The sequence below is a fragment of the Mus caroli genome, unplaced genomic scaffold (assembly GCF_978045245.1).
Source record: "Mus caroli unplaced genomic scaffold, Mus_caroli_1 scaffold_5, whole genome shotgun sequence".
NCBI lineage: Eukaryota > Metazoa > Chordata > Mammalia > Rodentia > Muridae > Mus > Mus caroli.
The window spans coordinates 76,770,031-76,792,589 of record NW_028227260.1 but is presented as its reverse complement, the minus strand read 5'-3'; the positions used below and the strand labels follow the sequence as shown (position 1 = coordinate 76,792,589).

Genomic DNA, 22,559 nt, shown 5'->3' with positions numbered 1-22,559 from the left:
TGGAGAGCAACCTATAGTCTTGGCAACAACCTATGTAATTTGGGGATTCCCATGGGACTGGGTTGGACAACAATTCACATAAATGGTAAATCAATCTCAGTACTGAATGTTTCATTTGATGACAAAAGATAGCCAGTGGGGTTCTGTCTCCCCGTTATTTGCCTTCATATATGTATGTATTTTAGGAAGATCCTCATGAATTAGGTTTCTGTACTACCCCTCAAATAGCCTCAAATTAATTTTAACGGTCTTTCCAAAAAATCCTTCCCTCAGCTCTCCTTTTCCTCCTCATTCTCCCTTGATCCTTCAGTTCCAGCCTTCCTAATCCATCCACAACTATCTTTTCTATTTCCTTTTACTAACAAGATATATGCCCTCCCAAAACCATTTTGATATATAATTTCTGTGGATCTATAGTTTGGTTAGAGTACACTTACCAAGTAACATCTACATATACCTGTCAACTTCATGATTTCACTTTTTAATGGCTGAGTAATAATTAATTGTGTATATGTACTGCGTTTTCTTCACCCATTCTTCTATTGAGGGACACCTAGATTATTTCCATTTTGTTTCTGTTATGATAAAGCAACAATGAACATGATTGAACAAGTGACTTTGTGGTAGGATAAAGTGTCCTTTGAGTGGTGTAACTGGATCTTGAGATGGATGAATGGACAGCCACACTGATTTATATAGTGGCTGTACACATTTTCACTCCCACCACCAATGGATGAATGTTCCTATTGCTGTATATCCTTGTAGCATGAGCTGTCAGTTCTTTTGTTTTATTGAGATTAATAATTCTGACAGGTGTAAGAAAAAAAATCTCAAATAGTCTTGATTGCGTTTCTCTGATGGCTAGGGATTTTGAACATTTTTAAGTGTTTCTTAACTATTTAATTTTCCTTGTTTAAGAAGTCTCTGTTTATAGGTGCTGATGAGATTGCTTAGTGGTTAAGAACACTGGCTATACTTTCAGAGATCCTGAGTTCAATTCCCATCAACCACATGGTGGCTTATGACCATTTGCAAAAGGATCTGATAAACCATTCTAGCATTCAGGTAGATTTTTAAAAATTCTGTTTTTATATCTGTACCTCATTTTAATTTTGTAAAGTGTTTTCTTGATATCTAAGGGTTTTTTTGTTTGTTTTTTTTTAGTAATTTGTATATTTTGGATGTTAACCCTCTATCAGATATATAGTTGGTAATCTTTTCCCATCTATTTTTTTTTTCCAAATAATGGTACCCTTTGTAGTGCAGAAGCTTTTCAGTTTCCTGGTGCCTCATTTATTAATGTTGATCTTAGTGCTTGTGTTCATAGTGTTCTGTTCAGAAAGTAATTTCCTATGCCAAAAAGTTTAAACCCACTTTATCTTCTATCAGTTTCAGTATATCTGGTTTTATGATCCATTTGTACTTGAATGTGTGCAGGGTGATAAATATGGATCTATTTTCATTCTTCTACATGCAGACATCTAGTTAGACCAGCACGATTTGTTGAAGATGCTTTCTTCTAGTGTATACCTCTGGCTTCTTTATAAAAAAAAAATAGGTGTCCATAGGTGTGTGGATATATACATGTATGAATCTTCAATTGGATTCCATTGATCAATGTGTCTGGTTTTGTACCAATATCATGCTATTTTTATTATAACAGCTCTATAGTACAATTTGAGGTCAGGGATGATGGATACTTCCAGCAGTTGCGTTGTTATTCTGGATTGTTTTAGCTAGTCTTTTGTTTACGTTTATGCTTATGTTTGTTTTGTTTTTTGTTTTAGTTTTGTTTCCATATGAAGCTAGAAATTATTCATTTGAGATTTGTGAAGAATTGTGTTAGCATTTTGATGGAGAGTGCATTGAATCTTTAAAATGCTTTTGGTAGATGGCCACTTTACTATATATTAATGCTACTGACCCCTGAGCACGGGAGATCTTTCCATTATCTACTATCTTCTTCAGTTTCTTTTTTCAGTGTCTTAGAGTCTTGATACAAGTGTTTTCCTTATTTTATTAGAGTTACCCAAGGATATTTTATATTATTTGAGACTATTATGAAAGGTGCCACTTCTTTTGTTCTTGTTGTTGCTTTGTTTTCTCAGCCTGTTTGTTATTCATATATAAGAGAGACACTGAATTTCACTTGTTAACATTTTATCCAACTACTTTGCTGAATGTGTTTATCAGCTGTCAGTGTTTCATAGTGGAATTTTCAGGGTCTCTTATGTATACTATCATACCATCTGCAAATAAGATACTTTGACTTTTTCCTTTCCAGATTTGTACCCCCTTGATCTCCTTCAGTTGCCCTATTGCTCTAGCTAATAGGTCAAGTACTATATTGAGTGGACAACTTTGTTTTGTTCCTGATTTTAGTGGAATTGCTTTGAGTTTCTCTCCATTCAAATTGTTGCTGCCTATGCCTTTTTATGCTGATGTATATCCCTGGTCCCAATTCTCTCCAGGATTTTTATCATACATGGGGTATTGAATTTTTGTCAAAAAACCTTTTCTATATCTAATGAGAAGATACTGCTTTTTCTTTCAGTTTTCACATTCAGTGGATTGTATTTATTGATTTACATATGTTGAAGTATCCCAGCATCTATGGTGTAAAGCCTATTTGGTCATGTGAATGATCTTTGGGATGTGTTTGTGGATTCAGTTTGCATATTTTATTTGGCGTTTATGTTCATAAGGAAAAATGGTCTGTAATCATTTTACTTTGTAGGGTCTTTATGTGGTTTGGATATAAGAGTAACTGGCCTAGTAAAATGAATTGGCCAATGATCCATTTGTTTCTCTTTTGTGAAGTAACTTAAGAAAGATTTGCATTAACTCTTCTTTGAAAGTTTGAGAGAATTCTGTGTAAAATCATTTGTCCCTGAGCTTTCTTTAGTTGGGAGGTTTTAATGACTGCTTCTGTTTCACTAAGAGCTATATAGGTCTGTTTAAATTGCTTATCTGATCCTGATTTAACTTTAAAAAGTGGTACCTACTGAGATATTATCCATTTCTTTTATATTCTCCAATTTGGTGAGTACAGTATTTTTTTTTCTTCTCTTAAGTATGTAGTTATGATTATCTCAATTTCCTTGTTGTTGATTGCAATGTCCCCCTTCTCATTTCTATTTTTTAAAATGGATTTCTCAACCTTTTATTTAATTTGGATAAGCATTTGTCAATCATATTGATTTTCTCAAATAACCAATGTTTTTTTGTTATTGTTGATTTATTGTATTATGCTGTTGAGGATTTTATTTTATTGATTTCAGTCCTGACTTTGATTATTTCTTTCTTTTTTTTATTTTTTCTAGGTATTTTTCCTCATTTACATTTCCAATGCTATCCCAAAAGTCCCCCATACCCACCCCCCCACTCCCCTACCCACCCACTCCCCGTTTTTGGCCCTGGCGTTCCCCTATACTGGGGCATATAAAGTTTGCAAGTCCAATGGGCCTCTCTTTCCAGTGATGGCCGACTAGGCCATCTTTTGATACATATGCAGCTAGAGACAAGAGCTGTGGGATACTGGTTAGTTCATATTGTTGTTCCACCTATAGGGTTGCAGTTCCCTTTAGTTCCTTAGGTGCTTTCTCTAGCTCCTCCATTGGGGGCCCTGTGATCCATTCAATAGCTGACTGTGAACATTCCCTTCTGTGTTTGCTAGGCCCCGGCATAGTCTCACAAGAGACAGCTATATCTGGGTCCTTTCACCAAAATCTTGCTAGTGTATGCAATGGTGTCAGCATTGGGAAGCTGATTATGGGATGGATCCCTGGATGTGGCAATCACTAGATGGTCCATCCTTTCGTCACAGCTCCAAATTTTGTCTCTGTAACTCCTTCCATGGGTGTTTTGTTCCCAATTCTAAGAAGGGGCAAAGTGTCCACACTTTGGTCTTTGTTCTTCTTGAGTTTCATGCGTTTAGCAAACTGTATCTTATATCTTGGGTATCCTAAGTTTCTGGGCTAATATCCACTTATCAGTGAGTACATACTGTGTGAGTTCCTTTGAGATTGGGTTACCTCATTCAGGATGATGCTTTCCAGATCCATCCATTTGCCTAGGAATTTCATAAATTCATTCCTTTTAATAGCTGAGTAGTACTCCATTGTGTAAATGTACCACATTTTCTGTATCCATTCCTCTGTTGAGGGGCATCTGGGTTCTTTCCAGTTTCTGGCTATTATAAATAAGGCTACTATGAACATACTGGAGCATGTGTCCTTCTTACCAGTTGGGACATCTGGATATATGCTCAGTGGAGGTGTTGCTGGATCCTCCAGTAGTACTATGTCCAATTTTCTGAAGAACCACCAGACTGATTTCCAGAGTGGTTGTACAAGCTTGCAATCCCACCAACAATGGAGGAATGTTCCTCTTTGTCCACATCATCGCCAGTATCTGCTGTCACCTGAATTTTTGATCTTAGCCATTCTGACTGGTGTGAGGTGGAATCTCAGGGTTGTTTTGATTTGCATTTCCCTGATGATTAAGGATGTTGAACATTTTTTCAGGTGCTTCTCTGCCATTCGGTATTCCTCAGGTGAGAATTCTTTGTTCAGTTCTGAGCCCCATTTTTTAATGGGGTTACTTGATTTTCTGGAGTCCACCTTCTTGAGTTCTTTATATATATTGGATATTAGTCCCCTATCCGATTTGGGATAGGTAAAGATCCTTTCCCAATCTGTTGGTGGTCTTTTTGTCTTATTGACTGTGTCTTTTGCCTTGCAGAAGCTTGCAATTTTATGAGGTCCCATTTATTGATTCTTGATCTTACAGCACAAGCCATTGCTGTTCTATTCAGGAATTTTTCCCCTGTACCCATATCTTCGAGGCTTTTCCCTACTTTCTCCTCTATAAGTTTCAGTGTCTCTGGTTTTATGTGGAGTTCCTTAATCCACTTAGATTTGACCTTAGTACAAGGAGATAGAAATGGATCAATTTGCAATCTTCTACATGATAACAGCCAGTTTTGCCAGCACCATTTGTTGAAAATGCTGTCTTTTTTCCACTGGATGGTTTTAGCTCCCTTGTCAAAGATGAAGTGATCATAGGTGTGTGGGTTTATCTCTGGGTCTTCATTTCTGTTCCATTGGTCTAATTGTCTGTCACTATACTAGTACCATGCAGTTTTTTTTTTTTTTTTTTTTATCACAATTGCTCGCTAGTACAGCTTTAGGTCGGGCATGGTGATTCCACCAGAGGTTCTTTTATCCTTGAGAAGAGTTTTTGCTATCCTAGGTTTTTGTTATTCCAGTTGAATCTGCCGATTGCCCTTTGATTATTTCTTAACATCTAATACTTTTGGATGTGATTTCTTCTTTTTGTTCTAGAGCTTTCAGGTATTCTGTTAAGTTGTTAAATTGCAAGTAGTATGATATATTCCCCTTCTCCACTTTTTAAAAATGTAGGCATCTTTGGTTATGAATTTGATTCTTCATTTTGTCCCATATGTTTAGGTATATGGTTTGGTTATTCAATTCTGGAAAGTCTTTAATTTCTTTGTTTCTGTGTTGACCCATTTTTTTTTTTTTATTCAGTAGAGAGTTTTTTAGTTTCCATGACTTTGTATTCTATTTGTTGTTTTTTTTGTTGTTGATATCCAGTTTTAATTCATAATTGTCAGATAGGATGCAGTGTTTTATTACAATTTTCTTGTATCTTTTGAGACATGTTCCATAAATATTCATTAGGACCATTTGCTTTATAAAGCCAGTTAGCTCCAGCATGTTTCTGATTAGTTTTTATCTGAATGACCTGCGTATTGGCAAGAGTGGGGTATTAAAGTCCCCCACTATTCATGTGTAAAGACAATATGTGATTTTAGCTATAGTATTGTTTATTTTATAAACTTGAGTCCCCTTGTGTTTGGTGCATAAACTTTTTTCCCTTATTTTTATTGGATACTTTCTTTATTTACATTTCAAATGTTATCCCTTTCCCCCTGAAACTCCCTATCCCATCTCCCTCCCCCTGCTTCTATGAGGGTGTTCCCCCACCCACCCAACCTCTCTTTTCTTCCTGCCTTTGCATTTGCCTACACTGGGGCACTGAGCCTTCCCAGAACCAAGGGCTTCTCCTTCCATTGATGCCCAACAAGGCCATCCTCTGCTACATATGCAGCTGGAACCAAGTCCCTCCATGTGTGCTCTTTTGTTGGTGGTTTAGTCCCTGAGAGCTCTGAGGGGGTGTCTGGTTGTTTGATATTGCTGTTCTTCCTATGGGGTTGCAATAGGAAGCTCCAGTTCCTCTAGCTCCTTCAGTCCTCCTCCACTGGGGACCCTGTGCTTAGTCCAATGTTTGGCTGTGAGCATACACCTCTGTATTTATCAGGCTCTGGCAGAACCTCTCAGGATTCAGTTATATCAGGCTCCTGTCAGCAAGAACTTCTTGGCATCCACAATAGAGTCTGGGTTTGATAACTGTATATGGGATGGATCCCCAGGTGGGGCTGTCTCTGGATGGCCTTTCCTTTAGGTCCTTCTTAGAAGGGGAAACAAAATGCTCACAGGAGGAAATATGGTGCATAAACTTTAAGAACCAAATGTTCTCTTCTATGTCAATGGGATCAAGGCTATTTCACCATTTTTCTTCTTTCAAGTCCAATGTATCTGGTTTTATGTTGAAGTTTTTCATATATTAGGAGTCGAGTTTTGTATAACTTGACAAGCATGGATTTCCTTGCATTCTTCTGCATGTAGAAATTCTTAGGTGGGGCTCGTAGATAGATGATAATTGCTTAAATTTGCTTTTATCATGGAATTCCATATTTTCTCCATCTATGGTGATTGAAAGTTTTGCTGGATTTAGTAGTTTGGGCTAGCATCTGTGGTCTCTTAAAGTCTACAGAACATTTGTTCAAGTACTTCTGGCTTTTAGAGTCTCCATTGAGAAGTAGGTGTATTTCTGATAGGTTTGCCTTTCTATGTTATATGGTCTTTTCTCCTTGCAGCTTATGTGCCACGGGGACCTTATTTTCTGTTCTAATATATTTGGTGCTAATATTCTGTGCTCTATATCATTCTTTTTTTTTTCTCGTACAAAACAAAAATATTTTAATACCTTTAAAATCCAATTTTTTTCTTTTAAAATCATTCATGAAAAAGATTCTCAAGTCAGAATTAACACCTCAATTAGTCAAGCATCAGGAAGCTACATTACAGCTACTTATAGTACAAGGAGGCAGCTTTACCCTCACTTCCTCCCATGCCTCTGCTTCAGACTCCATCATACTCTCTCCACACAAGCCCGGTTCAGTCTGTCCTTTTGATCATGAAAACTGAATTTGCTGGACACCAGAAATCTGTTGGTAAGACGTTGTGTAAACCATAACGTTTTGCTGTTGACCAACTGCAGTTATTAAGCCAGCTGATAACTGGGGTTAGTGAATGCCTCTTCCGTGAGCTCTTCGCTTAGTCCATCTGTAGTGGAGACTGCTCCCCCGATACCCTTCTCTCCTTTCATGGCCTCTCTGAACTTCTGAAGGTAAAGTTTCAGAGGCTCCATGTAGCTGTCAAAGCCTAGAGTGGACATGGCAAACAGAATATCCTCCCCATTGATTGTCTTCCGCTTCTCCTGATGACACCTCTCGCTTGCTTCAGACGTTATGAAGCTTATAAATTCACTCATACATTCCTGAACACATTCTTTGGCATCTTTTGCGATCTTTCCTGTTTGAGGTATGGCATTTTTCATTATCCTAGCCACATTTGCAATTGGAAGATAAATATCTTGTTTTCTGAAACTTTCTTTTAAACTATTTGTATCTTCATGATCATTCATGCTGTCCTCAGTATCATCATGGGGCTGGATCACATAATAACTTCCTCCGATGTAGTCTGCAGAAATCCCTAGCTGGGAAGCATCTGTGGTAGAGCTGTCGCCATCCATTGTCATGAACTACTGTATTGTGTATCAGTGGTATTCTCAAATACCTGTCAAAAAGGTGGTGGATCCTTGTACAATTTTAACCTCCAATGCAGCCCTGGTTGGCTCCTGTCTCCAAGCTGCTGGTTGGTTGGACAGAAAATGGCTACGAAGGAACCAGTCCCAGCACGGAGCTCCACTTCCAGGACTCGGCCTCCCCTCCCTCCGCCGTGGGCCGCTTCCCTCTCACTCTATATCATTCTTGCACCCTGATAAGCATCTCCTCCTTTAGGTTTTGAAATTTTTCCTCTGTGATTTTGTTGAAAATATTTTCTGTGCCATTGTCTTCGGTTTCATCTCCTTCATCTATTCACATTACTCTTTTTTGTTGTTACTATTTTCTTTTTTATATTTTTTATTGTTTTGTTTGTAATAGGTAAATTATTTATCCTTTCCCTTTTCTCCCTTCAAACCTTACAATATATCTCTCCTTGCTTTTATTTAAATTTATGACCTTTTTTTGTTGTTTTACACACACACACAATTATGTCCTAATACATAAAGATAGCTTGCTCAGCTTGTGTAATATTACTTTTATTTTAATTAATTTTATTTTTCATAGTCCAGTCATTTCTCCTCTTTCTTGTATGCCCTTTCACAGCTCCATATCGTATTCCTCCACACATGTCTCCAAAAGGATGTTCCCACTGCCCCCTCAGACCTCCGCACTCCCTGGAGCCTCAAGTCTCTCCAGGATTAGGCAAAACTTCTCTCACTGAAGCCAGACAAGGCAATCTTCTGCTATATGTGTTGGGTACCTCATATCAGCTGGTGTAGGCTGCCTGGTTTGTGGCTCAGTGTCTGAGAGATCTCAGGGGTCCAGGTAAGTTGAGACTGCTGGTCTTCCTATGGGGTCACTGTCCTCCTCAGCTTCTTCCAGCCTTTCCCTAAATCTGTCCCTACTTTCTGCCTATTGGTTGGCTGTAAGTATCTGCTTCTGTGTCAGCCAACTTCTTGTTGGGCCTCCAGGAGGGCTATCATGATAGGCTTCTGTCTGTAAGCACTTCATAGCCTTGGGGCCTTTCCTTGACCTGGATCTCAATTTGGGCTGGTCACTGGATCTCTTTTCCCTCAGGTTCTTCTCTGTTTTTCTCCCTGCAGTTCTTTTTGACAGGAACAATTCTGGGTCAGTTTTTGACTGTGGAATGGCAACCCCATCCTTCCACTTGATGTCCTGTCTTTCTACTAGAGGTGGAGTCTACAAGTTCCCTCTCCCCACTGTTGGGCATTTTCTCTAAAGCCCCCCCCCTTCCCTTTGAGTCCTGACACAGGGTCTCTCACCTCCCAGGTCTCTGATACATTCTAGAGGGTCCCTCCACCTCACATCTCCTGAGGTTGCCTGTTTCCATTCATTCTACTGGCCCTTGGGGCTTCTCTCCTATTTTCTCTCTCCTTAATACCTGTTCATGTACCCCTTTCCCCACCCCCAGCTCCCTCCCTCCTTCTGCCTCCAGTGATTGCTTTCTTCTCCCTCCCAAATGTGATTGAAGCATCCTCACTTGGGCCCTTCAGCTTGTTAACTTTATTGAATTCTGAGGATTGTATCCTAGGTATTCTATGCATTTTTTTGGCTAATATCCACTTATTACTGAGTACATACTACAATCAAGGACCTCAACATAAAACCAAATTCACTGAATCAAAAAAAAAAAAGTGGTAAAGAGTCTCAAATTCATTGGCATAGGGTGTGTGGAAAGGAGCAGGATTTCATAAAAAGAACTCCAGTGGCTCAGGCTCTAAGATCAAGAATTGATAAATGGGACCTCATGAAACTGAAATGCTTCTGTAAGGCAAAGGATATAGTCAATATGACAAATAGACAACCTACAAATTGGGGAAAAATAACTTGACTAACCCCACATTCGATTGAGGGCTAATATATGTCTTTTCTTCAATGCCTGAGATTCTCTCTTCCATCTCTTATATTCTGCTAGTGAGGCTCGCCTCTGACATTCATGTCTGTATTATTAAATTTTCATTTCCAGATTTCTCTCAGTTTAGGTTTTCTTTATTAATTCTATTTCCACTTTCATGTCTTGAACTGTTTTATTCATTTCCTTTCATGGTTTGTTTGTACTTTCTTGGTTTTTGGAAGTGATTCATTAAAGCACATTTTAGGCCTTTTTATTTATTTATTTTATTTTTGCTTTGGCTTCATTGCAATTCTCAGGGTTTGCTGGGCTCTCATGGAGACATATTGTCCTGACTGTTATTGTGTTTTTACACATGTGCCTATAAAGCTGGGTTTTGGAATATTGGCACGGGGCGGGGGGGGGGGGGGGTGGTTGGGGAAAGAGGGGCAGGATTTCTTGGTACTGATATCTGCTCTTTTCTTCGTTGCGTGGGTGTTTTGTTCCTTAGTTGCCCTCTATGGTTCTTAGGACAGAGTGATAGCTGTGTTTTGCTTAGTAGGTAACAGTTATGGACACTGGGAGCTCCAGGTAAAATGTGTTTCTAGATATTGGGAGCTGACATAATGGAATTGTAATGGAGTAAAAGTAGAGACAGAGTATCCATGGCAGACAGGAAAGCAGGATTTTCCAGCAGGTTCTTCCCACTTCCATGGAAATAGGGTCATATAACAAGGAGACGTCATAGCAAAAGATTTGCAACAGAGGCGAATGAGAATGAATAATTGGATTTGGAGGAATGGACAGAAATGGACCTACCTGATTCACTGGCTAAAGTGGCTGTTTCGGTTCTAGAGAATGCCAGTTGGAGTTAGAATCTGGAATAAAGCAATGAGTACTGGGAAGGAAGTTGGGAGGTGAAGATCTGTGTGATCCACTGGAGATAGGGACAGGGGAGAGGGAGCCTACAGCAGGTGTTTTGCTGCAGAACAGCTGGGCATAAGACTAGGGGATTTGATTTGCAGGTGCTGAGAGAGAGGTGAAAATCCACAGTTAGCCTACCTGCTTCCCTGGCCAGAATCTATTTTTAATATCCCTGATGGAATTAGGAACAAATTTTGAAATGGCTTGACACTGAAAATAATTCAAGCCTGTGTACTTACTTTAGTTCTGAAGTCCATTTTTTATTTATGTGTCTCTGTGTAAATGCATATACCCACAGGTCTCAGAAGACATTGTCAGATTCCCTGGACATGGCAGTTAAAAGCCATTAACAACAGGTTGTTTTCAGCCATTATATATGGATGCTAGGAATTAACTGCTGAGCCATATGCCTAGCTCCTGAATCCTTCTTTTTTTAAGCAAAGTTTTCTGTCTCATTCTATTAACTATGATTCATAGAATTAATTTAAACTTGTTGAATACCACATTTATCTTAGTTACTTTGTTTTATTCTGTTTGTTGTTGTTGTTGTTGTTGTTGTTGTTTTGGTTATTGTTTGTTTATGCTTTTGTAGTCACTACAGAATATGCAGTATAGAGAGATTAAAGAAGCACTCTCAAATAAACTACATGAATGCAAGTAACGTTTATTTATAATGAAAGACATCATTCAATAACACAAAGAAAACCAAGATTTAAACTTGTTTTTAATTTTTTTACTTAAGGCAATAGTGATGCCTTTTGCTACATGTAGTTGGAGTATATGGAATGAAACAAAACTAGTGAAACACGTTAGAATCATGAAAGCTAACATTTCTCCTAGTCTGGATCAAAAAAAATGTCAAAAACAAAGCTTCTCAATTTATTTCACAAATATAAAGTGTTCCTTTATACTTAATACATAACAACCAATGTACAAACTAAAGATTTAGAAACATACCTTGGAACTATTTAAACTACCTAGTAAAGATAGAATGTTTGAAAAGTCATAAGGAAAAGGAAAAGAATGACTTGAGAGAGGGGGGGATAAGGGGATAATTAATTTTTTTTTAATTTTATTAAATCTTTTTTTACACTCCAGGTTTTATCCTCCTCCACATCCATCCTCTAACTGTTGCACATCCCATACCTCTTCCCCTTGCCACCTCCCCATCTCCAAGAGGATGTTCCCACCAACCCACCAACCCCACCAGACCTGCCACTCCCTGGGGTCTTCAGTCTTTTGAGGGTTAGGTTCATCATCTCTGACTGAACATGGACCAGTCATTTCTTTGCTGTATATATGTTGGGGGGTCTCAGATCAGCTGATATATGCTTCCTGGTTGGTGGTCCAGTGTCTAAGAGAGATCTCAGGGTTCCAGGTTAATTGAGACTGCTGGTCCTCTTTCTGGGTCGCCCTCAGCCTCAGCTTCTTCCAGCTTTCCCTAATTCAACCACAGGGGTCAGCAGCTTCTGCCCATTGGTTGGGTGTAAATATCTGTGTCTGACTCTTTTCAGCTGCTTTGTGGGTCTTTCAGAGGGCAGTCATGATAAGACCCTTTTTGTGAGTGCTCCATAGCCTCAGTAATAGTGTCAGGCCTTGGGACCTCTCCTTGATCCGGACCCCAGTTTGGGCCTGTCACCTGACCTCCTTTCTCTCAGGCTCTTCTCCATTTTTGTCCCTGCAGTTCTTTCAGACAGAAACAATTCTGGGTCAGAGTTTTTGACTGTTGGATGGTAACCTCATCCCTCACTTGATGCTCTGTCTTTCTGCTAGAGGTAGGCTCTATAAATTCCCTGTCCCTTCTTTTGGGTATTTCATCCTTTGAGTCCTGAGAGTCTCCCATCTCCCAGGTCTCTGGTACATTCTGGAGGTCCCCCCCATCTCCTATCTCCTGGGGTTGCCTATTTTTATTCGAGAAAAGCAATTTCTAATATGCTGTTTAAGGTAGAATTTGAAGTTGATACACATCCATGATAATGATGACAGCACCCTGGAGTTGGGGTGTTCTGTCAGGGTTATATGTCAGAGCCTGTCCATTTCAGAGAGAATAGAGTATACCCTCCAGAAAAAGATGCAGTAAAGAGTTACACATCAGATAAGGCTCCAGAGGTGGAAGGAGTGAATACTGGGGAAGACCCTGGGATGCTTTAAAGTACAAAAACCTGAAGGTAGGCAGACTACCAGCTCCTGAGTTTTGTTGCCTTTCAGGTATGATGTACCTAGGAAAATGAATCATAAGACCAATATCTACATTTTAACTTCTTATCTATTCACTTGCTCTTTATAGATTTGTTTTCATCACTTTGACTACTAGAGGCATTTTATTGTCTGAGAACCATTTTAGAATAGTAAGAAAAAATAATAAACTGGAGGCAGAGTAGGAGTGAAAAAATGCACTAGAAAAATGTATACCAGGGCTCTAATCTCACTGTTCTATATACCAGTCTTAAAAAGACAACTGCAAGCTCAGCATTCAACAAGTGAGTCTGGTGTAGGTACTATCTGGTTGAAGTACATAGCTGGAAAACAATGTCTGATCTTGTAACAAAGTAATTGTTATTATATTGGTCCCAGTTGACACATCTATCTATCTATGAAGGGCATGTGGGACCATGTTACCAGATAGGCAGAAAAACTGGTAATCTCTTATGAGTGAGCTCAGAATCTCAGAGATTTGAGAATGACAGGAGTAGAGCTGTGCCCTACCTGTCTCTGTACCTGTTCTGGAACACATAACCATGACACCCAACTGAGAGGACCACATACAGTCTGTTATGTAGCACAGCACCTGGAGTTTTCGATGCTAACGAAATATCCAGATAGCCTTAGACTTTAGCCAATTGCTTTTCCTTCCTAGGTAGTCTCATACCCTTCCCCCAAGAAGTATATAATTCCTGGTTCACCCCCAGTAAATTATATGTGCCTATATCCTCCCCCAATACAGCAATATGAACAAGCAAGGATCATCTCAGAGTGCTGTCTTTTAAAGATCACAAAGGGGAAGGCCTTCTCCTAAAAGAGCCACAGCTAAGACTCCCTAAGAAGGCTTTTCTCATCTCCTACTCCTCAGGTACTTGATAATTGCTTCGAATCAGACCACATCCTCTTTGTCTCAGACTCTTTTTCTTCCTTCTTGCTTGGCATATAGACACCTCAAGGGTTGTAGACGGTGGACCCCTGTTCTTGACTTCCTCTATAGGTGGTAGTACACCAGCATCACCCAGACCAGAAACCACAACCTTTGTTCCAGACTCCACTGTCCCCCATCCAGTGTAGTGTGTCTGACACCCCAAAGCAAAACATGAGCTATGGACACCCAGTTATGGCCTTTGCTCTTCCTTTTCAGAGGCAGTGTGCTGGTGGCATCTGGGTACCCCCAGCAGAGAGGCAGACTGCTGTATGACACATCTACTTGTAGTAGAGCATCTTATATTCATATCTCAAAGCTATTAGAACATAAAGAGTAGTTCTGAATGTTAATATAGTGTACTAGCTGGCTTTGTGTGTCAACTTGACACAGCTGGAGTTATCACAGAGAAAGGAGCTTCAGTTGAGGAAATGCCTCCATGAGATCCAACTGTAAGGCATTTTCTCAATTAGTGATCAAGGGAGAAAGGCCCCTTGTGGGTGGGACCATCCCTGGGCTGGTAGTCTTGAGTTCTATAAGAGAGTAGGCTGAGCAAGTCAGGGGAGGCAAGCCAGTAAAGAACATCCCTCCATGGCTTCTGCATCACCTCCTGCTTCCTGACCTGCTTGAGTTCCAGTCCTGACTTCCTTGGTGATGAACAGCATTGTGGAAGTGTAAGCCGAATAAACCCTTTCCTCCCCAACTTGCTTCTTAGTCATGATGTTTGTGCAGGAATAGAAACCCTGACTAAGACATATAGTAAACAGAGCAAACGTTCTTTTTAACAAGTACAGCCAGGTTAAATGTCAATGTGACAGCACTGATTTGAGTGTGGGGTAGACTCTCTCAGAAGACTACAATTCAGCTTCTTAGAATTTGTGGTGAGTCACAGATCCTTCCACTGCCTGCAAGTTGTCCTTCTAACCAGCTATCTCATTTCAGTCATTATTATCTTAAGAAAATATAACCCTTGATAAATGTTTGGGAAAATAAAATCAAGTTAACCTAATATGTTCTCTTCAATTAGAATCTTCTTTTCACAGTGTGTGTCAAATGGTGTCAATAGATGTTGAAAAATCCTACTATTTAAAGGTAGTAGTCCACCATGTCTTGACATCTCCCCTGAGCTCAGCACAAAATGGAGGGCTTCCTTTACCAGCAGGGATTCCTTTTCTCTACCTTATCTGGGGAGCCCAACCCCCACCCCCACCTAAGGAATGTTACAGAAGTGAAATTACAGGTTCAAATTCCTGGAATGCTTCTCCATGCAAATAAGGCCCTAAAGACAGTACCTTAAGCCTCAGCAATGAAACTTCATCCTAAGAAGAATCCCTTCCCACTTTCCAAGGTTTATATAGCCTTTGTTCACCCCAGTAAAGAGCCCAAGCTTTTCCATTGAATACTGTCTGAGAGAGCTGTTTAGTTGAATGTTGCCTAAAAGAGCTGTAACACTGAAAAATTTGGAGAAGACCCACTGCTCCTACCCCTGCATTCACTGCTGGATTGGATCTTGCTAACCAATATGGTCTGGACTGGATTTATCCTTCCCTGCCTAGTATAAAGCAGTGCCAGTACAGCCTAAGGGAAGAAGAGAAACTAGAACCCACAGTCTTATGCATGCTGCCACAGTCTTTCTGAGTTCATATGTATATCATTCCAGTTGTGTCTGAAACACTGTTCCCTTGGAGTCAACTACCACTTCTGGCTCTTACAATCTTTATTTTTTATTTTTTATTTTTTTTTATTTTTTTTTCGAGATAGGGTCCCTGGCTGTCCTGAAACTCATTTTGGCCTCGAACTCAGAAATCTGCCTGCCTCTGCCTCCCAAGTGCTGGGATTAAAGAAATGTGCCACCACGGCCCTTTGCATCCTCTTTCCCATATATCTCAGAGCCCCTAGGGGAAGGGGAGCCACCATGTGGTTGCTGGGATTTGAACTCAGGACCTTCAGAAGAGCAGTCGTTGCTCTTAAACTCTGAGCCATCTCTTCAAACCCCCCCCCCCAATGTATATTTTATCTGAGCTGCTAGCATAGACATACAGGATTTTGTGCCTAAACTCCGAGGTATACCATGTAAGGTCCTGACATTTATTCACTACTTTAAAAGTCCAGTTAGCCCAACACCTATATGACTAATGGATGAAAATTACATCCGGTCTTGGGAATTAGACTCTCCCATATTTGCCACATGCCTTGCTCAGTGAACTTCAGCTTGATTGCTCTTCTAAGAAACACCATAAACCTTAGACCCTTTTTACTTTGCATTAACTCAGAAAGGGAAAATTCAGTTCTGCTGGCACAACTGCAGAACTTGGCTCAAAAAGTCTAAAATTAGAGGCATGTATATTATATTATTGTTCTTTGGAATATTATATTAGTATACATTTATGTGGGACCATGAAAGGCAGTCTGTTTTCTGGTAGAGCTAGGTTTAAACCCCGGAGACCCAGCAGATAACTGCAAGAGACAGAAGGCATTTGTCTGCCATGCTCCTAGACACCAGGCTCCAGACACAAGCCTCAGCTCTCCATAATTCTGTGGCCATCAGTCACATAGACAACTCCCCAAACCCCTCCACAGGTAGAGAACTTGACTACAGATCAAGCAGCTTCAAGACAGAACTCCATTTTAATGAGGTACCTAAAGGCCTGAAGGGCTTAGCCAATTAAGCTCTCCTTCCCAGACACTCCACCCTGCAAAAGGTATTTAATCTCAGGCCCCCTCTGAGAAAGTGGAGTATGGCTTCACTTATCGCAACTCTCCACAATGACAGTAAACACCTTAAAACCATGGACTGCCTCTTCTCATCTGGACAGTGGAGCAGGTCTTCCTCTAAAGAGCAGAGTGTAATCTCCTGCAGGAGGCCTTTTTGCATTCTCAGCCATGGTCTCCACCAAGCCAAGCTGCCCAAGCAAGCCAGGACACCCTCCTCCCCTCAGGAACTGGCCAGAGCTCTTCCTCTCCCATTTTCCCTTTGCCTAGGCTAGAGCCTGCCCTCGGGGCACCCCCCCACACACACACTCTATTTTCAGCCCTTCTGGGATATTCAGTGGCATCTGCTGTGTACAAGAGTTAGAACCTGCCATCCCTGGCCTCCATGTGGCCCAGGGACCCATGAGCTGGCTCCTGGCAGTTCCCCAGTTACCTCAGACTGTGCCTCCTCATCCCAGGAGCAGGATCCTGTGGTTTCTCACAGCCACCTGCCCATTGATGGTGTGGGTGCACACAGTCAAACTTCCCATGTTCTGCCTCACCCTGTGGCCCACACCCTGGGCTGGATGCAGGAAACCATTTTAACCCACACTTTTACATGGACTTCTAAAGATATTATATTAAATATATATTTGTTGCAGATCAGTAAATGAACACAAAGTATAACTCATAAACATTTGACTTTTATCTATATTTTTTACAAGCCAGGAAAAATATTTCCTTGCATTTATTACATATAACTTTACCAAACCAAACAAAGAAAGAAGTTAAAGGAAACTAGGCTTAACCATGTTGATAATCCCCTGCTATTCCCAGTATACTGACTTACTAACTCTTTAGATTGTTCTATATTTTCAAGAAAATCTCTTGATGACAGGAAAACTTCAAGTGTCAACAGGGGTGGTAGACGCTGCTGGTGATTTTTCTGGGGAACCTTCAGTAGACTGGTCAGCAGTATCAGTATTATCTTCATCTCTGGCTTTTGCTCGTTCTTGCTCATCTTTCAAAGCCTCTTGGTAAAGGATCGAGAAGGTACTAGGTGTTGTTTTGTTGATCTTGGCCAAATATTCCAGGACTTTCATCTTGCTTGTTTCAGCATGGGCTTGGGGACCCCACAGGAACTCATAGCGTGGAGGATCACTTTTGGCCACCTGCCGGTACTCCAGGTACTTCAGCTTCACCAAATACTGGGTCATGAGCTTCCTGGGCTCACCAAAGATGCGGTGTTTCTTCCCTGGATAGATCTGCTGCTTCTTCAGGATTTTCCACACGTCTTCTTCACTGGCGCAGTTGCCATGAATGAAGATGATCCCCAGGACACTCATCAGGAAACCGGTCTTGGGTAAGCCTTTGCCAGCACGGATCCTCCCATTGTTGGGGAGTTTCAGCTTGCTGATAAGGTTGTATGAGGGCTGACTGGAGTTGACTTCTCTCACTTCCACTGCAAAGGCATCTTCGAGCTTCACAGAGGCTTTCCGGAGGATCTCAGGAAAGTCATTTTCATGTTTCTTGGTGATAACCCTCAGCATTTCTTCCTTGGTAGTGAGCTGCTTCAAATTGTAGTTGTGGAGCAGGTACTGTAACAATATCACCACACTACTTGCTATTAGATCTTGGTGCAGAGCTGAAGTAGAAGGGTACTTCTTTTGTATACTTGGATCACTTTCCTTATAGGAACCTTCATCTGATTCTGAGGATGAACTACTCAGAATAAGTTTGGCAGACAGTGTTGCATTCTGATTTGCTTTGGGAGGGCTGGAAGACTTAGCCTTAGGCTGGCTCTGGGAGGCGGCAGAGGATTCTCTAGCTGCCATTGGTGCTTTTTCTGCTGTTGCCTGATCATCTCCACAAGCCTGAGCCTCACCTTGGGTGTGGAGCTGTTTTTCCTGATCATGGAGCTTGCTCTTGTGACCTTGAGGCATGATGACTCTGGCTAGTGACAATAGCAAGATATATGGGTAGGATGCTAGTGATGCAGACACCTGATGAGGGGAAAATGAAATTATATGAGAGTTTTATCAGAGGGAATCCTTGTGTTTAATTAAGTCAGCATCTGCATGTTTCTATGAGAACATTCTTTAGGAACCTACTAGCCTTCTATTCTTAACTGCCTGCTCCCTAAGAAAGAAGGAAGAGTAAGTCTTAGTTCCCAGTCTACCATTCCTAACTGTGCTTGGCTTGGCTGCATGCAGGGGGATGATGTTCATGCCTTCTGCTGTTAGAGTTGTGCATACCACCTCAGTTCCCCATGACAATCTTCATGCAGATTCTTGGAAATCCTGAGCCTCTGTTCTCTACCACTTGCCAACTGTCTCTGTGATACTTTGTTGTATGTGGAAGGAAGAAAGCTCATGAGGCTCCAACCCTAGAAAAAAACTACAGTCACTGACCATCATTTTTATCTCTCTGTGAAGTTTGAGTAATATTTGTGCCCTCCCTGTCACACACCCACGATAGTACTTAAACTGTCATGCAGAAATATTTAGGCCATTCTCTCTAACCAAAATCCCTCTCTACTATTTCAGCTACAGCCTCATAGCATGGGAATAAATGAGGGCCTGACCCATTACTATGGGAGTAAATGAGGGCCTGACCCATTACTACTGCACAGAAAAATCTAGGCTCCTAGCATGGAAGAAGTACCCTGATCATTCCCATGGAGTTCTTGATTTCTGTCCATACTTGGAATACTTATCTGACTAATGGAACTTCTGTTCACTCTAAAGATCTCATTACTCTTAAGACCCTTCTTACAGTAGTTAGCACAATAGCCATGCTTGTACCTCAAGATATTGACGGCAGCAGCAATCTGGGAGCCTCCTGACTGTATTGGGATGCTTATTCTCTAAGCACTCACTTCAGGCTTTTCTCTTAATTCTCTACATAACATAGTATTACCTCTTTTTCTGGCATGAGGATCCTTTCCCCTCAAGTTAAGAGCCTCGCATCTCTAATTATATAGGAACAGAGAGCACATGTCCACTGGACATCCACACTTGGCTTTCTCAGACCCTCAAATGGGGTCTTTGTGAGTATGTTCACTTATGGTTTTTTGCATTTTTCTATTGTTGGTATAGGATTCTTTCTTCTACTAAAATTTTGCTGGCTCCACATTTTTATTGACTGGTCCATTTTTGAACCTCTAAAGTCATAAAAGAACACATACTTAAATTTCCCCATTCTTCTCAGGGCTTTTCTAAATTGAAAATGAGGTGAGCTATTGTTAAAGATGATTCCCCCCCCCCTGTGGTGTTCCACTAGTGTGAATACTGCTCAGCTTCCTGAGGTGTAGTGTGAATTCTTTTGAGGGAGTAGCAGAGACCGAGAAAAAGGGTGTGCGTGGCAGGAAAGGGACAAATAGTATTCAAACTGCACAAAGACAGATAAAAATGGTCACTGACTGTAGCTTTTGTCTAGGTTTGGAAACTCATAAGCTTTCCTCCTTCCACATTACCATAGCTGTTGGTATTCTTCTCGTCCTGGTCATATTTGAACTACAGTTAGCCCTGAAAATAAGCATCCATATAACATTATATGCATATAACAAATCACATTGTATTTATGTATTTTGTAATACACATACTACCACCACCACCACCAACAACAACAACGACGACAAAATAATTAAAGAAAATAAAATAATTAAAGAAAAAGAGGCCATGAATTTGAAAGAGAGAAAGGTGGGCACATTGGAATGTTTGGAAAACAAAAAACAGAAGGGGGAAATGATGGAATGCTATGATAATCTCAAAAATAAATTAATTAAAAAATAACATAAAAAGTGGTGGTCACTGTTGGTAAGAGTGTTTTCTGCAGTGGCTAAAATAGAAAAAATGTTCTATGCTTTGAGATGAAGGTGTTCCACTGAGTTGGGCCAAAGCTATTAAAAGAGGCACTGTTTCCTGGGGGACAGGTCCTCTTCTTTAAGATTGACAGACAGTGACAGTTAGAACATACTTTGTGGGCCTTGGCTGTATTTTGTTTTGTTTTGTTTTGTTTTGTTGTTTGTTTGTTTGTTTTTTGGTTTTTTGTTTTGTTTTGTTTTGTTTTGTTTTTCCCCCGAAACAGGGTTTCTCTGTATAGCCCTGGCTGTTCTGGAACTCACTCTGTAGACCAGACTGGCCTCGAACTCAGAAATCCACCTGCCTCTGCCTCCCGAGTGCTGGGATTAAAGGCATGTGCTACCACGCCCCGCTTTATTTTCAGTTTTGTCCCCATCTTAAGAAACAGCCACTGGGCGTGGTGGCACATGCCTTTAATCCCAGCACTCGGGAGGCAGAGACAGGTGGATTTCTGAGTTCGAAGCCAGCCTGGTCTACAAAGTGAGTTCCAGGACAGCCAGGGCTACACAGAGAAACCCTGTCTCGAAAAACAAACAAACAAAAACAACAACAAAAAAACAAAAACAAAAACCCCATAAAAACAAAACAAAACAGAAGAAAACTGAAAATAAAACCCGGGCTTTCAGTAGGGTGAGAATACTGTTATTCCCATTGGTTCATATACAGACTAAGAACAACAATATAGCTTTTAAGAACTGGCTGTCTTCTAAAATGGCGCTGGACTAAGAGGAAAGCTGGAAGGTCCCCTGGGAGTTATGCGCGCTGGGGACTGGCATGCCGTAGGAAGGGATGGCAGGGACAGGAAAAGGAGGCAGGGGTGACAGAGAGGGAAGCTCTCAGGGATAGAGATGGAGGGCTTTATTCTGAGGTACACCTCAGACTGACAACAAGGGGCCTGTGGGTAGGGCCTAGTGGTGTAAGGGCCTTCAACTTTGAGGTGAGACTATACTGAGAAGGGAGCCGTTGGTGGTGAAGGGAAGTCCGAAGAACAGAAGCCGAGACCAACGGCACGGCTTCAAAAGCAGGGAAACTCTATTCTGAGATGGTTGTTTCTCAGCCTCGTGAAACTCCTCACCTTATTTCCTAGTTTTGTTGAGTAACAGACCTCCCAGCCACGGAAAGCCTCCTCAGCCACTCCCCGTCCTCAAACTGTGAAGAAGGAAGTAACCGCTGTCTCCAAGGATAACGAAAGGACCCTGGAGAGAGGCAACCTGGAAGCCCCGCCTCTCTGGCGCCCCGCCTCTCTGGAGCCCCGCTTCTCTGGCGCCCCCTGTGGCATGGGGTGTATAGTTTCTCAGTCTTGTCGCCAATTGTACATTTAATCCTTGGAGCGATTTTAGTGGATTCTCTCTGTCACACCACCTTACTGAGAATCATGCCTTTTGAAACTCTCAATCCAGATGTCACCCTCTTCAAGCTAACTCAGAATGTTTCTGCACAGCCCCCCACCCCCCAAGTCTGTAATTAGCTCAGCCTTTGTATTGACTCCTGTCTCTTTAGAGATTTCACAGCAGATGTCATATCTGTAAATATTCACAAGTAGCATCCTCCTTAAAATACTGGGAAAATCAGGGGTGTGTCTTCGAAGTTTAGGGAGAAAAAGGTAGAGTTGAAGATCAAGGAAGAGGACTTAGACTAGGAAGAAACTTTAAGAGAAAATGCATAGTTATGTATTCCTTCTCTTTATTACCAGTTCCCACCTTTATTTTTGTTAGCCAAACCCCTCATTTATGTTCATATTCTTTTTACTCTGGCAGTGGATCCAATCCAGTATTTTGAGCACAAAAAAAAAAAAAAATCTGTTTTTAATTATCTAGGTTACAATTAAGGGAATGATTTAAAGATACAGAAATTTCAATAAAATATATATCAAATTGAAACATAAGTAGTGAGGAGAAAAACAAACACCAAAAGGCCAGCTTCACTGTGGAGAAAGGAGAAGAGCGCAGGCCCTAGATTGAGTCAGACTAGCAGTCTGTTCTTGTGCCAAAATTTAATGTCATACAAATCTCAATTTTTTTCTAAATTTATTTTTATTTTATATTTATGTGTGAGTGCCTGTATGTGTATGTGTGTGCACCACCTATGTGTGTGTAGTGCTTTTAGAGGTCAAAAGAAGACATCAGAGCCCCTGGAACTAGAGTTATAGAAGGTTGTCAAGTACGT

General features: G+C 40.9%; 1 protein-coding gene and 1 pseudogene across 1 annotated transcript; both read right to left on the bottom strand.

Annotated features, from left to right (window-relative positions):
• Nucleotides 1-7,282: 7,282 nt before the first annotated feature.
• Nucleotides 7,283-7,999, bottom strand: LOC110287380 (nuclear transcription factor Y subunit beta pseudogene; annotated as a pseudogene).
• Nucleotides 8,000-17,435: 9,436 nt separating this feature from the next.
• LOC110286281 (melanoma-associated antigen B5-like) lies at nucleotides 17,436-21,520 on the bottom strand. Its single transcript, XM_021152720.2, has 2 exons — nucleotides 21,469-21,520; nucleotides 17,436-18,533 (listed from the first exon to the last, which is right to left on the bottom strand). The coding sequence occupies exon 2, from the start codon at nucleotides 18,471-18,473 to the stop codon at nucleotides 17,436-17,438; it is 1,038 nt and encodes a 345-aa protein (XP_021008379.2). The 5' UTR covers nucleotides 18,474-18,533; nucleotides 21,469-21,520.
• Nucleotides 21,521-22,559: the final 1,039 nt, after the last annotated feature.

Excerpts from the sequence above, each read along its gene's own strand:
- LOC110286281 (XM_021152720.2), bottom strand. The coding sequence starts at position 18,473 with ATGCCTCAAGGTCACAAGAGCAAGCTCCATGATCAGGAAAAACAGCTC.